Raw genomic sequence first — 15,443 nt, forward strand, 5'->3', positions numbered from 1 at the left:
CAATGTGTTGAAAAAATAGAAGCCCTTTTGAAATATTTAGATACAAGCAAATATACATATATAGATACACATGATATATACATAGTACATACATACAGTTCTTTTTCATTTAATGTATTTGTAATACTATTAAAAAGAAACAGCTATGAATGCAAAGCAAAGCAACACAAACATAAATACAACCATGATGGATCATGGAAAATTCAATCACATTCCTTCCACTGGTTTACATAGCATAAACTATCTCTCCACTGCTATCAATATCGAGGTCAGGATCAGTGTCTAAATCCTCTTCCATGTCATCATCAATATCCAAACTTCCAGTAAGATACTGGTTGTGGCTCTGAGTTCCTGCTGCAGGAACTGTCGCCTCCGCAATTATCTGCATGATTTCTTCGACACTTTGCGTTGGTTGATCAGGCTCCTCAAACTGATCGTTTGTTCCATTCTCATCCATGAGATCAGTTGGAAGGTTCTTCATAAACCACTCATGGTTTCTAATCTCAGGAATACTTATTCTCTGTTTTAAAAATGATATTAGTTTAATACACTCATCATTTGATATAATAAAATGATGAAGTGTCCGCAAATTTTAGCTCAACTGCCAGAAGTCGATATTGTTAGGTTGGACGTTATTACCAGGGTACTCACGGTTATGCATGTGAGATTTTAGTGGTTATTACCACTTCGTCTATGTACCAAAATAGAAAAACTGACCTTTGCAGGATCAGCAACAAAAATCCTTGAAATCAGATGCTGGCATTCAGGAGATATATGAACATAGTCAGGAATTGAATACTGAACATTTAAAATCCTCTGCAAGAAACATACAAGATTTTACATAAAAACCTATTCGACCAAAAGTACTACATTGATTTATAAAAAACGCGAGACAAAATGTGTTACATGTATTGTCTTGCGGAAATTTTTAGGTTCCTCTGGATCTTCAAAAGGATAAGCACCCACCAACATGACATATAATGTCACTCCACAAGACCAAACATCTGCAATCTGAGCCACCATTCAGTGTCAACAATACTATAGATGAATTCTTAATAGCATGCTAAAAATAATCAAAATCTATATACCTTTCCATCATATTCCTTTTTGAGCAAAACTTCAGGAGCTATATATGCAGGAGTACCAACGGTAGATTTTGGTTGCGAATGTAGTACTGAGGACTGAAAAATTAAGACAATGAAGATGCATAAACAAGCACAAATTAATTAATAAATCAAAGATAAAATGTGATAAAGAATAAAACAAGACTATATCATACCTTTGAATATCCAAAATCACAAATCTTCAAACGCGGAGCTGCACTACCGTCTAACAATGTGTTTTCCAACTTCAAGTCACGATGACATACTTGCTTCATTCAAGAATTCAAATCGAGAAATTCAAGTCAGAGACATCTCATTGTATCTTCTAATCTAAAAAGTCTTTGTAACTGATTTAAATTTCAAGACTACATGAGGCGAACATGTACATACCATTGAATGACAATAGCTAACACCCGATATAAGTTGTTGGAAGAAGAATCGCGCCTACATCATCAAATAATAGATGTTAAATGCACACGCAGAGAATACTATACACAAATGAGCGACAACGATAAGAACCTCATCCTCACTGAATCGCCCTGCATTGCATATTCGCTCGAATAACTCTCCTCCAGAAGCATACTCCATTACAATCGCTAAATGCGTTGGAGTCAACATAACCTAAAGTCACATACATCATCAAAGAACCAATTATAACACTTCCAAGACAGGAACTAGAAAGTAACTATTGATAAAATAAAAACATTGCTATTGTTCTTCTTACCTCCTTGAACCTAACAATATTCGGATGCCTCAATGATCTGTGATTTATAATTTCTCTTTGTACATTTTCATCAATCTGTTAAGTAATACAAAGAAACATTAATTTCTCTACGCAAAAACAAAAACAGAAAATTTCTCCAAGCTTCAGGAGTTATAGACATGAACCTTTTCACCTCTCTCAATATACTTAACAGCAACAAGTTCCTCAGTTTGTTTATCTCTCATAAGCCTAGCAACCCCGAAATTACCCGAACCAATATCACGAACAAGTTCATAACGATCACTATCATGCATAATCGGCATATCCATTCCTGGCCCAACAACAATCACAGGTCGATCCATTTAACATGAAACAAGCAAGCAACACCAATAAGGTAAAAACTCACTTCATATTATCATGATCATAAAAGATAAAGCTTTAACAACGTTTGAGATTGATCAAAAAGAGAAAGGTGTGTGGTGGACCACTGAAGAAGAAGAGAGTGGGTGAATAAAGAGACACGTAAATGGTTATAGCTCGTGAAGAGTTCAACAACCTCAAATGTGTGAATGAATGAGTAGCTTGAGAATTGAACAAGAGAAAGAGAAAGAGTATGTGTGTGTTCCTGAGATGAGGGACGGTGATACACTCGTGAGTTTTCATACATGTGTGTGTTGATGTGATGTCTATGTTGCTACAAAGTTGTGTTTGGTGCTGAAAAGTTGTCTTTTTCTTATCTTGTTCATTGCTTTTATGGAGAACCTTAAATTTATCAAAGTTGAAATAGATTTGAGTTGCTTTCATTTTGATATTGTCTATTTTTTAAATAATATTTAAATACTACGTGAACAAAAATAAATACTATAAAATAAAACATATTTGATCATTTTACTTTTTAAAATTGTTTTAAAATTATAATTTTTTTGGTATAATAAATATTATAAACTATTGACATTAATGAAAAGTATATCTTTTTTTCTTCTCCCTTCAAAATTAAAAACTAAAAATTAAAACTTCTAAAATTTATTTTATTTTTTTGGTTTTTAAAACTCGCAAAATTAGATTATAAATTTTAAAAGTAATTTTGTAAAATTAAGCTATCAAATAATTTTTAAATTTTTAAATTTTTAATTTTTAATTTTTTTTTTTTTATAAAATCAAATCAAACATGCCTTTGTATTTTCTTGGCACAAGGGAAACTCTTAGTCTAATGTATTACAAATAAAAAAATTGCATTAAAAACAGTGTATTTTACTTCTAAAGAAAGTTAAAAGTTTTTATTTTTTAGACATAACTAGTAAAGGACCCGTCCGTTCACACGGATCGCGCAAGTGCAATAATTTATTTTAAAAAAATTAAAATATAATATATTTTTTTGTATATATATATATATATATATATATATATATATATATATATATATATATATATATATATATATATATATATATATATATATATATATATATATATATATATATATATATATATATATATATATATATATATATATATATATATATATATATATATATATATATATGGTAGAATCAACGTACACAAATTTATTGCATAAGAGTTTTTTTTGAATGTAATGGATGTTAAATGATCAATAAATGGGTTCAAAAAATTTCCACAAATAACCTTTTCCAGTTTGGGACATAATAAAGTAAAACATTATTAATTTATAGTAATATAATTTGCTTAATTTTTTTTATACTATATTAAGGAAATAATCAAAAAATATAATACAAAAATATTTTTACAATTTATTGGTATCTACTTTTAATATATAAAAGTTAATTACCACCATAATTACTTAATTACCCTAATTACAATCCATAATCCAGCTACTTTCATGTTTCTATAAGTAATTTCGTACTAAACTCTATTTATACTACTAAAAAATATTACCGTTATTTTATTGTTGTTGCAATCTTATCATTCCAAAATAAAATCAATATTCTGAAATCAAATTAATTATTATTGTAGTTTTTTTGCCAAATATTATCGTTACTTGATTTTCTTTAAATGACAAAATGAATATTTAATTGTATAATTATATGTTATTAAATTATAACTTTAAAATTAAAAATAATTATTTAATATAGTTGATTAATATTAATTGAGTAGTTTAATATTATTGTTAATTTACCTACCAATTAATTATTATTATTGTTATTATTATTATTGATATTTACCCGCCATATATGATAAGAATATTTTTAAAATTTAAATAGTATATTTATTATTTGATTTGATTTGATTTAATTGAGATCCAAATTCTATAAATTAAAATCGGTTACTTATTATGAACAATAATATAGAGTCATTCCAATGTCAATATATTATTAATTGAATTTTACATAGATATAATTTTGCAATAACACGCTGGCATCTTGAATCTTATACCGCTGTTATCTTTGCACTAACATATTTTATCCTTTCAACAGAATAATTATAGTAAATACGTACATTCTGTATACCGAATTATAATAAATTTCTTTAAATGACAAAATGAATATTTAATTGTATAATTATATGTTATTAAATTATAACTTTAAAATTAAAAATAACTATTTAATATAGTTGATTAATATTAATTGAGTAATTTAATATTATTGTTAATTTACCTACCAATTAATTATTATTATTGTTATTATTATTATTGATATTTACCCGCCATATATGATAAGAATATTTTTAAAATTTAAATAGTATATGGATTGTAATTACTTATAGGAGCATGAAGTAGCTGTATTATGGATTGTAATTAGGGTAATTAAGTAATCATGGTGGTAATTAACTTTTATATATTAAAAGTAGATTTGATTTGATTTGATTTAATTGTTATAGAGTTTGGATCTCAATTAAATCAAATCAAATCAAATAATAAATATACTATTTAAATTTTAAAAATATTTTTATCATATATGGCGGGTAAATATCAATAATAATAATAACAATAATAATAATTAATTGGTAGGTAAATTAAAAATAATATTAAATTACTCAATTAATATTAATCAACTATATTAAATAGTTATTTTTAACTTTAAAGTTATAATTTAATAACATATAATTATACAATTTAAATAGTATATGGATTGTAATTACTTATAGGAACATGAAAGTAGCTGTATTATGGATTGTAATTAGGGTAATTAAGTAATCAGGGTGGTAATTAACTTTTATATATTAAAAGTAGATTATTATTTAGGTTTAAATACACTTTTGCTTTCCTAAATTTGAATGTTTTAAGCAATTGGTCTCCCTATTATAAAATAAGCTATTTTGATCCCTTAATTTTGATTGCGTTTTGATCCTCTATCCAATTTTACTTATGTGTAAATTCATTAATGACGTGACAAATACTATTTGAATCCATGTCAGCAATTAATGATATTTAAAATATCCACATGGATATTTTAATTTAGAAAATATTAAAAACTATTTTAAAAATAAAAAAACTAATTATAAAATCAAGATTGAAAATGTTTCATGCACATTCTTCGTTCTTCAGATTGAAAAATCCTAATCCCCTTTTGACAACCATCCTTTCAGAAGAAATGTCAAACCCCTAATCTCTCAATCACCTGTTACCCCCTTCTTCTAAATCCTTCAAGTGTGCATTGTGTACAAAACAAATTTGTGAACTTGTGTTTCAGAGTTGAGGTTTGACGAAGATGAAGAACTCAAGAAGTCAAAAGGAGAGAAATGAAGGAGTCAAATATTATGTAAGGTATGTATCGTTGTCCCTGCGGTCCCGTTAGTTTAGTTTTGTTAAAGTATTTTTGTGGTCCCGTTAGGTTAGTTTTGTTAATGTATTATTGTGGTCCCCGGTGTCAATTTATGCTCATTTGATTCCATATTTGTCATTTTTTTCAGGCCAGCTAAGACTAATAAAATTAGGTTGAGAATACATCATAGGAGAAAATTAGTTGAGACACCTGTTAACTGGTATGTAAATGGAGAAGTTACTGAGATGAACTGGAGTTGAGATGTCTATTATATGTCTTAGATGAAATTAGAGGATATGATTAAGAGTGAGGGCTGCGTATATATAAAGTGCTTGTGGTATTGGAACCTTGTATATAGTTTTTATCGTGGTCTTAGACCCTTGAACAATGATCGGGATGTACTAAAATTTTCAAAATATGTTGTAGGCTATGATGTAATAGATGTGTATGTGGAGCATACTGTGGTAACTCCTGAGATTATTGATGATAATGAAGTAGATGCTGAAGATGATGTACAATGCACCGAGTTTAAAAGTGCAGATGTTACTGAGGAAGATGGTGAATTAGATGCTAACATTGAGGTTGGTGGAAAAGAAACACCTAATGGTGTTGCTGAAGAAGTCACTACTGAACCTAATGTTGTTGCTGAAGAAGTTGCTACGGATGTTAACAGTCACTACGCCAAAAATGACTTTTAACAGCGCATCTTAGACAGCGCTTTTAAAAGAAAGCGCTGTCTAAGGTTAAAATTAAAATAAAACACGGAAAATGTTCCAAAAAAATAATGAAAGCGCTGTCTAAGGGGGGGTCTTAGACAGCGCTTTCTAAAAGCGCTGTCTAAGACCCCCCCTTAAACAGCGCTTTTAGAAAGCGCTTTTAAATATAGACCTTAGTCAGCCCTTTTGATAAAGCGCTGTCTAAAGTCTTTAAATTAAAAAAAAATTAAAACCAAAAGCGCTGTCTAAGGGGGGGTTTAGAAAGCGCTTTTGGAAAGCGCTGTCTAAGGCATACCTTAGAAAGCGCTTTCCACAAAAGCGCTGTCTAAGGTCTAATTAAAATAAAATTTCAGACTCCATTTCAATTTTCGTTCTCTGTTCTTTTGTTTTCCCTCCTGCGAACGTTGAAACCCTATCAGTTCCTCTTCTCTAGCTAAACCACAAAACGCCATAAATTCCTCTTGAAACCTAACCCTAAGCTCCAATCAAGCCAAACGTTGAATCGAAGGTTGCAGCGCAAGGAGATCCTTCGAAGTGGGGGTTTGCTCTTGCGAACGTTGAATCGAAGGTTGCAGCGCAAGGAGATCACTTGAATACGGTACGTTCTGCTCTAATGCTCTTCCTCTTCTTCCATCTTTTGAACTTGTTGTGAATTCTCTGGTAACCACCATTGCTACATTGGAAGAAGCATTGATCACTGGAAATGTGAAAGTGATTCTCTCTGGTGGTTGTTTTGGTGAGTCATTGAGGAAAGAAATCCATTTCTGATCCTCATTGAGAAGAGGATGACCCGGGAATAAAGATGCAACATGTCCATCCGGACCCATACCTAGAAGCATGAGATCAAATTTTGGTAACCCATTGGTTGATGTGGCTATCACATTGCTAGTAACCAAGCGTCTAAGGGTTGTCTCATAAACATCTGCTGCTCCATCAGGTGGTAGGGAATCATCAATAGAATAAACATTGAGAGGGGGAATTGGCACCTAACAGAAGAATGTGATTAGAATAAGAGACATCATTAAACTTAGCACCTATGATATTGTAATAAACAAAGCACATGAATTAACTACCTTGGAGAGAAATCCATCATTGGCAAGCTTATAATTACTTTCTAAGTTATCCTTTGGGACAACCCTCTCGTCAACCCAGAAAACATGCCATTTTGACCAATCTATGGTTTCAGCATATGGCGAATCAACCAATTTCCTGAAATCGAAACATACAATTTTTTTTGACAAAGCGCTTAATGTTCCTAAATTGCTCGATTTAATTTGCTTATATTCAAGATTAGAGAGACAAATTTTACATTGATAATACTCACCTAAGGTACTTGATCAAAGATCCACCAGACATAGCAACCGTGAAAGCACCTCTTTCTTTGGTAAACTTGGTAGAAAGTTGAGCAACATCATAAGCCAAGGACACAGCAAGATGTTCCTTACTGAAAACCTCAACATTCTTATAACCCTTTTCCCACTTAAGTGATGCCTCTATTTTCCCCACACATCTATTGGGTGAAAACACTTTGTTATTCTTCCTTAGAGGATGATAAACAATTTTGTTCCCAACTTGTGTTGGTAAAATTGATGTCCTTAGTGATAGTGGATTTGGTTTTTGTGCACAAAATAAACTACTTTGGAGAGTGCATGAATTAGACAAATGTAGATTGAAATTAAGAAGTTAGTTAGAAATGAAACTATTAGTTGTAAATTCAAATTGAAATGTAAATGTTAATGAATCACTTATGAATAACAGCGAACACGAATACACTTCCATTTTTCGGTTTCAATCATTGAACGTGTTTGAAGAATCGTACGTGTCTCGACATTTGGGTGTTGACTTCGTTTTTCGTTTCTACTGTTCTTCATTTCTTGCGATATGTTCTTCAATATTTCTTCATTTCTTCGTTTCTACTGTATAATCTTGTTGAGAATGTTGAGAATGTTTATAATCTTGTTGAGAATGTTTATAATCTTGCGGTAGTTTACTAATGTTGAGAATGTGCATAATCTTGTTGACTGAGTTTAGTGTATTATTCTTGTTGAAGTTATTTTGATTCATAAAAACTGAGTTTAGAAGTTGACAATAGAAAAATGTTGATGTTTGTAAGGAAAACAATAAGGTACATTGTTGTTGTTATGTTTGATTAGAAAACTGAGTTTGTAAAAACTGAGTTCATAAGGTACATTGTTATAGACAGCGCTTTAAAGCGCTGTCTAAGGCTAAAAAAAGCGCTGTCTAAGGTCTTGTTTGTTGTAGTGAGTGAAACTGGGCAAGAAGGTATTCATGAGGATTTCGTTGCAAGTGAGGGTAGTTTTGAGGATAGTAAGTTTCAATTTAGTGAAGAATCTAAGGAGACTGAGATGGATTGGACTAAGCTACTTCCAAGAGACTTTTGGTGAGGTTTCTAGCTATCAAAATAAGAAAGACTAGCCTGAGATGGTTCATGATGAGAGTGAGGATTCATACCATTTATATACACCTCTAGGGAGTGATGATGAAGATACGAGAATGAAGTATCCAACCTACAAGTCTGATCAGGGAATGAAGTATCAACTAGGGATAATGTTTACTAACAAATAACACTACGCCAAAAAATGGAATAGACAGCGCACCTTAGAGGGCGCTTTCTTAAAGAAGCGCACTCTAAAGTGAAGAGAAAAATAAGGAGGCATAGACAGCGCACTTTAGAGGGCGCTTTTGTAACAAAGCGCCCTCTAAAGTGAAGCAAAAAAATAATGAGGAAATGGAGGGACACCAATAGAGGGCGCGTTTATGAAAGCGCCCTCTAAGGATACCCTTAGAGGGCGCTTCTAAGAAAGCGCTCTCTAAGTCCATGTACAACAGCGCACTTTAGAGAGCGCTTTTGTAACAAAGCGCCCTCTAAAGTGAAGCAAAAAAATAATAAGGAAATGGAGGGACAACAATAGAGGGCGCGTTTATGAAAGCGCCCTCTAAGGATACCCTTAGAGGGCGCTTCTAAGAAAGCGATCTCTAAGTCCATGTACAACAGCGCACTTTAGAGGGCGCTTTATTACAAAAGCGCTGTCTAAAGTGAAGCGAAAAAATAAGGAGCAATAGACAGCGCACCTTAGAGGGCGTTTTTTTTTCCACAAGCGCACTCTAAGGTCCCCTTTAGTAAACATTAAAATTATAACATACTGCGCGTTTTGTTATTTCACTCTCTGTTATTTTCGTTCTTTTTCACGTTAGGGTTCTAAGGCGTTCTCCTTCCACCTCTGTTAGATCTACGACGTTTCCTCCTTCTGGCACCAAAGGTACGTTTGTTTCGTTTTAGCTTTGCCCTATTTCTTGCTTTGTTTTAGCTTTGCCCCATTTCAGTTTTATGTTATTGTTGTCTATGCTACGTTTGTTTCAACCTGTAAAGTTTCAATATTCATAGTCATTTTAAATTTGATAGCGCATGCGTTAAATTTCAAGCCCTACGTTTGTTTGGGTTTATTAGGCAATTGACGGTTGGTTTTTAGTGACCATGATAGCGCATGCAATGGGACTACATTACCCAGTAGTTAGGGTTATACGACCTATGAATATCTGATTTTGTGTCAACACCAGTATCATTAGAAACCTAGGTTCGAATGTGTTTGAACTCTTCTAAAATTGTTTTTTGTTTATTCTAATTAGTAATGGATAATACATGGATGTCTTCCAATCGATTGTCGAGAGAGTACGAGAATGGGGTATTAGAATTCGTTAAGTTTGCCGTTGCGCACGCCGAAGACCCCAGTAGAATGATATGTCCTTGCTTGGGTTGTTGTTATGGGAAACGGGTTGACGCAGTTCAGTTGACATCGCATCTAATGAGGCATGGAATTGATCGAAGTTATACATGTTGGAATTTGCATGGTGAGAAAAGTAACGAGAATGTTGAACCGGGGGATAGTACGACCTATGCCTCAAACTATAGTGGCGCAGATACATACGATTGTGATCGAGTTGAAGAGATTGCAGAAGCACTTGAAGGAGATCTTAAGGATTGTCCCGAAATGTTTGAGAGGTTGGTAAGTGATGCAGAGAAACCTTTGTATGATGGTTGCACTAAATTCACAAGATTGTCTGCGGTATTAAAGTTGTACAACTTAAAGGCGGGCAATGGGTGGTCGGATAAAAGTTTCACAGAGTTATTAGCCCTTTTGAAAGATATGCTTCCTGAGGATAATGTTCTTCCCAATCGAACATATGAGACCAAAAAGATGTTGTGCTCTATTGGCATGAGCTATGATAAGATACATGCATGTCCAAACGATTGCGTTTTGTTTCGAAATGAGTATGCATCGTTAAATGAGTTTCCTAAATGCGGTGTCTCGCGATATAAGAACAAGTTGTCTCCAGCAAAGGTCTTGTGGTATTTTCCTGTTATTCCGAGATTTAGACGCATGTTTCGTAGTGAAACCGATTCAAGACACTTGACCTGGCATGCAGATGAAAGAATTATAGATGGAAAGTATCGACATCCGGCAGATTCACCACAGTGGTTGAAAATTGATAATGATTATCCTGAATTTGGAGAAGAATCAAGAAACCTTCGCTTGGCATTATCTACTGATGGAATGAACCCACACGGTATCCAGAGTATCTCACACAGTACATGGCCTGTGATTATTATGATTTATAACCTACCTCCATGGCTATGTATGAAGCGTAAGTACATGATGTTGTCTATGTTGATTTCTGGACCTAAACAACCAGGGAATGACATAGACGTGTACTTGAAGCCCTTAATCGAAGATTTAAAGATTTTGTGGGAGACCGGTGTGGAGGTTTATGATGGATATAGGAAAGAAAGTTTCAACTTGAGGGCGATGTTGTTTGGCACAATTAATGATTTTCCAGCATACGGAAATCTATCAGGGTATAGCATAAAAGGTCAATGTGCGTGTCCTATTTGTGAAGATAAAACAGATTGGAAGCGCTTGGAGTTTGGTCAGAAGAATGTCTTTCTCGGTCATCGGAGATTCTTAAATTCAAATCATCACTACCGTGGATGGAGAAAGGCGTTCAATGGAGAGACAGAACAAGGCAGAGCTCCACCTATATTGACGGGTGATCAAATTTTTGAAAAGGTGAAAGATTTGGATACTCAGTTTGGCAAGCCTTTTGCCCACACACTTGTCAAAAGTGGGTGGAAGAAGAGGTCAGTTTTTTTTGAATTGCCGTATTGGAAGTCCTTGTATGTGAGACATTTTCTTGATGTTATGCATATTGAAAAAAATGTATTTGAAAGTGTTATTGGCACGTTACTCAATATACAAGGAAAGTCTAAGGATGGCCTTAAGGCAAGAAAGGACTTGATAGCGATGGGAATAAGAACTGAATTAGGACCCTTGAAGAAAGGAAAACGAACATATCTACCGCCTGCTGCTTATACTCTATCTAGAAAGGAGAAAAAAACATTGTGTAAGTTTCTAAGTGAAGTTAAAGTTCCAGAAGGGTACTCTTCAGATATTAGAAGACTTGTGTCTATGAAAGACCTCAAGTTAAAGAGTTTAAAGACCCATGATTGCCATGTTATAATGGAACATTTTCTCCCAATAGGTATACGTTCTATTCTTCCAGAAAAAGTAAGAAGCTCTATAACTAAGTTGTGTTCTTTCTTCAAGTCAATTTGCAGTAAGGTGATCAATCCTGCGATCTTACCAATGTTGCAAAAAGAAATCGTTATTACTTTGTGTGAGCTTGAAATGTTTTTTCCTCCATCATTTTTTGACATAATGGTACATCTAGTTGTTCATCTTGTGAAAGAGACACAATTGTGTGGACCAGCTTATATGAGATGGATGTACCCTGTTGAACGTTATATGAAAATATTAAAAGGGTACGTGAAGAACCGAAGTCGACCAGAAGGTTGTATGGTTGAAAGATACATTGTTGAAGAAGCGATTGAGTTTTGTACTGAATATTTGTCTAATGTTCAGTCAATCGGACTCCCCAAGTCTCAGCTTGTCGAAAAGAAAGAAGGAAAAAATCTAATTGGAAATAAAATCGTGGCAGTATCAAGGGTCGAACGGGATCAAGTGCATTTGTATGTTCTGCACAATGAGAATGAGGTTGAGCCGTATGTTGAAATTCACAAGGATGTTCTCCGAGGTTTAAATTACAATAGAAATGAAAATTGGATAGTACGAGAGCACAATCGATGTTTTATACCTTGGTTTAAGGATCATATTTATTCAAAGTATTATTCAGATCCCGCTTCAATAACAGAAAGGTTGAGATGCTTAGCATATGGTCCAAGTTTCCATGTTTTTTCTTATAGCGCATACGCGATTAATGGATACACATTTTATACCAAAGAACAAGATGATAAAAGTACTATGACGAATAGTGGTGTCACCGTGGTAGCTGAAGCAATGCACATATCAAGTGTGAAGGACTTAAACCCCAAATTTGCAAATCTGTCGTATTTTGGTGTTATCGAGCGTATTTGGGTGTTTGATTATGAGAAGTTTCAGATTCCTATATTTGGTTGCAAGTGGGTTGAAAATAATAACGGCATTCGAATGGATAAGTCAGGATTTTTGCAAGTGGATCTTAATAGGGTGGGATACAAAGATGAGTCTTTTATTCTAGCCTCCCAAGCTAGACAAGTGTTCTATGTCAATGATCCGAAAAGTACGAAATGGTCTATAGTTCTTTTTTCCAACAAAGTAATTGATGAAAACACTGGAGATCAAGGTGATATTGATGTTGAGATTGAATCGTTTACCAGAAATGATCAAGATGAGAATAATATATCAAATGATTCATATATTAGAAATGATCATAATGAGGGTATTTGGATCAATCCAAACGTCCGTGTTGTTAAGAGACATGTAGAACATATTCCAACCAAGAAAAGAAAGAGAACTTAGTGAAAAAGGTACAGGTCAAATGATTTTAATTATTTTCTTTATTACAGGTAAAATGACTTTTATGATTTTAATTGTTTTTACATTTGTCATCTGATTTTAATTGTTTTCTTTTTTACAGGTAAAATGGCTATTATGAAGTCAATCATTCGTGCAAGGGGCAAGGGATGCTCGAAAGTATCAATTGATATTTGTTTAGATGGAGATGCTCTATTATCGTCAAGCCTCATTCGCGTAGATGATGATGCTGGATATTTGAAAGTATCCCTCTACGACAATGGAACATGTCCATCTAAACATATATCAATTCTATCTTCAAAAGATAAGGGTTCAATGTTGGCAAGTTACATTGGTTTCCTTGTTCGACAACATATTCCGATTACATGTGATAATTGGAGAAGTCCGGACTTGAAGGTTGGCAAAGAAAAAATATGGTCGGAGATACAGGTACTTACCATATATTGTTATATGTTTTTTGTTGCATCAACTTTGCAGCCCTGTATTGTAGGCAGAATTTAGGACTTCTCAAAGTTGATTTCTTGTTACTTTGTCGTTCATAAAATACACCACTAAATTCTCTGCGTTTAATTTTTAATTTTTTTTCATCAGGCTTGTGTCTCAATAGAGGATGGGTATCTACCTAAAGTTACTTTTGTAGTGGTCCAAAAGAGACATCACACCCGTCTCTTTCCTGTCAACCCCAAAGAGACCGATAGAAGTGGAAATATTATGCCAGGTTTTTTCAATATATTTCTCAACGCAGCTGGTATATATTATCATTTGAATTTATCACTTTTTGCTGATTTTGTTGTTCTAAATTGTCAAAGGAACCGTGGTAGACACCGACATTTGTCACCCTAGGGAATTTGATTTTTACCTTAACAGCCATGCAGGAATTCAGGTAATATTAGCTATGTCATTTAACTTTATGCCATTGTTTACTATTTGTTGCTCAATCGCCTTTTGACAGTTCTGTGTTATTTGCATTTGGACGTGTTCTTTTTGCAGGGGACTACTTATGCTGCCATCTGTTGTTTTGGTTGAGCCTTATTTTGTATGGATGTGCGATAGAACTACTAGACAGCTTTTGGATATACAGAACATGTTTGCCACCATGGGTGGATGAGCGTTTTTGTTTAGTATTGGTTAGAACTACTAGACAGCTTTTGGATACAGTGGTCACTGGGTGTTGGTTGCTATGTTTTATTCTCTTAATTGTAGTACTTTGAGAATATGTTGTTGTATATTGTTGATCAAAGAATCATATATTAATGTTGTATATATGGAGGATTAATGTTGTATATAAATGGATTCATGTTGTATATATCAATGGATTAATGGTGTATAACATTGGATTAAAGGATGAAATCAATATGAATTTTACACTTTTGCAGCATGCGAACAGGTTACCAATTAAATATATATCCACTGTTTTTCAAACAAATTTTTTTAAAATAACTAACACTTTAGAGAGCGCTTTGTCCAGAAAGCGCCCTCTAAACACTTTACATTGACAACTTTAGAGGGCGCTTTTTCCTGAAATCGCCCTCTAAACACTTTACATTGACAACTTTAGAGGGCGCTTTTTCCTGAAAGCGCCCTCTAAACACTTTACACTAACAACTTTAGAGGGCGCTTTTTCCAGAAAGCGCCCTCTAAGGTGTCCCTGTATGGACCACTCCAGAGGGCGTTTTTTTCTTAAAGCGCACTATAATGTGGCCACTTTAGACAGCGCTTTCTCCAGGAGAACAAAGCGCTGTCTTTACCTATGCCAGCGCCAGATTAGAGGGCGCTTAAAAGCGCTGTTATAGGCCAAAATAAGCGCCCTCTTTTCCCTTATTTGGCGTAGTGTAAATGATAAGGGATACAAATAACTAGTTTTGTAATAGGATGACCAATTATTTAAAATGTCCAAATTAGGGGAACCAAAAGTGCATTTAAGCCTATTATTTATCAACTCCATAACATATGCTTTAATATCACAAATTAACATGATCAATCTATTAATTATATAGAAGTATGAGGTAGCTCAATTAGTATATGCTAGTTGAGTTAAATTAGTATAACAAGGTGATTTATGATAAATAGGTGGTTGATATTTATAAATTAATAAATTTTTTAAAAAATAATTATATTAATTAATTAATTATTAATTAGTGATTAAATTAGTTATAGTATTTAATTTTATTCATTTAGTATTCATTCCTTTGCATCACCTTTATGCTCCGTTGGAGTTTTTTTCTCTCTATTATGCCTTCATCGTCGCAACATAGATTTGTGGTGCTTCTTCGGCAGATTATTATTCACAA

The 15,443-nt window shown here is 33.3% G+C and overlaps 2 protein-coding genes across 4 annotated transcripts; both read right to left on the minus strand.

Annotated features, from left to right (window-relative positions):
- Nucleotides 1–12: 12 nt before the first annotated feature.
- Nucleotides 13–2,583, minus strand: LOC127107899 (serine/threonine-protein kinase SRK2E). Of its 3 annotated transcripts, none has more exons than XM_051045244.1 (10): nt 2,363–2,583; nt 1,992–2,137; nt 1,828–1,902; nt 1,623–1,724; nt 1,494–1,547; nt 1,280–1,372; nt 1,089–1,181; nt 907–1,011; nt 718–816; nt 13–520 (listed from the first exon to the last, which is right to left on the minus strand). In XM_051045244.1, the coding sequence occupies exons 2-10, from the start codon at nt 2,133–2,135 to the stop codon at nt 227–229; spliced, it is 1,059 nt and encodes a 352-aa protein (XP_050901201.1). In that variant the 5' UTR covers nt 2,136–2,137; nt 2,363–2,583; the 3' UTR covers nt 13–226. The 3 variants fall into 3 exon arrangements, with proteins under 3 accessions (XP_050901201.1, XP_050901202.1, XP_050901200.1); XM_051045245.1 differs by having other exon boundaries at nt 2,213–2,583; XM_051045243.1 differs by having other exon boundaries at nt 1,992–2,583.
- A 4,164-nt stretch (nt 2,584–6,747) lies between these two features.
- LOC127102969 (probable 6-phosphogluconolactonase 4, chloroplastic) lies at nt 6,748–7,722 on the minus strand. The gene is made up of 3 exons (XM_051040277.1): nt 7,715–7,722; nt 7,336–7,594; nt 6,748–7,248 (listed from the first exon to the last, which is right to left on the minus strand). Exons 1-3 carry the CDS (start codon nt 7,720–7,722, stop codon nt 6,748–6,750), a joined length of 768 nt encoding a protein of 255 aa, XP_050896234.1.
- Nucleotides 7,723–15,443: the final 7,721 nt, after the last annotated feature.

The sequence above is a fragment of the Lathyrus oleraceus genome, chromosome 7 (genome assembly GCF_024323335.1).
Source record: "Lathyrus oleraceus cultivar Zhongwan6 chromosome 7, CAAS_Psat_ZW6_1.0, whole genome shotgun sequence".
Lineage (NCBI taxonomy): Eukaryota > Viridiplantae > Streptophyta > Magnoliopsida > Fabales > Fabaceae > Lathyrus > Lathyrus oleraceus.

Coding starts and splice junctions, on each gene's coding strand:
- LOC127102969 (XM_051040277.1), bottom strand. Junction 7,249..7,335: donor ATGATGGATTTCTCTCCAAG/GTAGTTAATTCA, acceptor TTCTTCTGTTAG/GTGCCAATTCCCCCTCTCAA.
- LOC127107899 (XM_051045243.1), bottom strand. CDS start 2,168: ATGGATCGACCTGTGATTGTTGTTGGGCCAGGAATGGATATGCCGATT. Junction 1,182..1,279: donor GTGATTTTGGATATTCAAAG/GTATGATATAGT, acceptor TTAATTTTTCAG/TCCTCAGTACTACATTCGCA. Junction 817..906: donor ATTTCCGCAAGACAATACAT/GTAACACATTTT, acceptor TGTTTCTTGCAG/AGGATTTTAAATGTTCAGTA.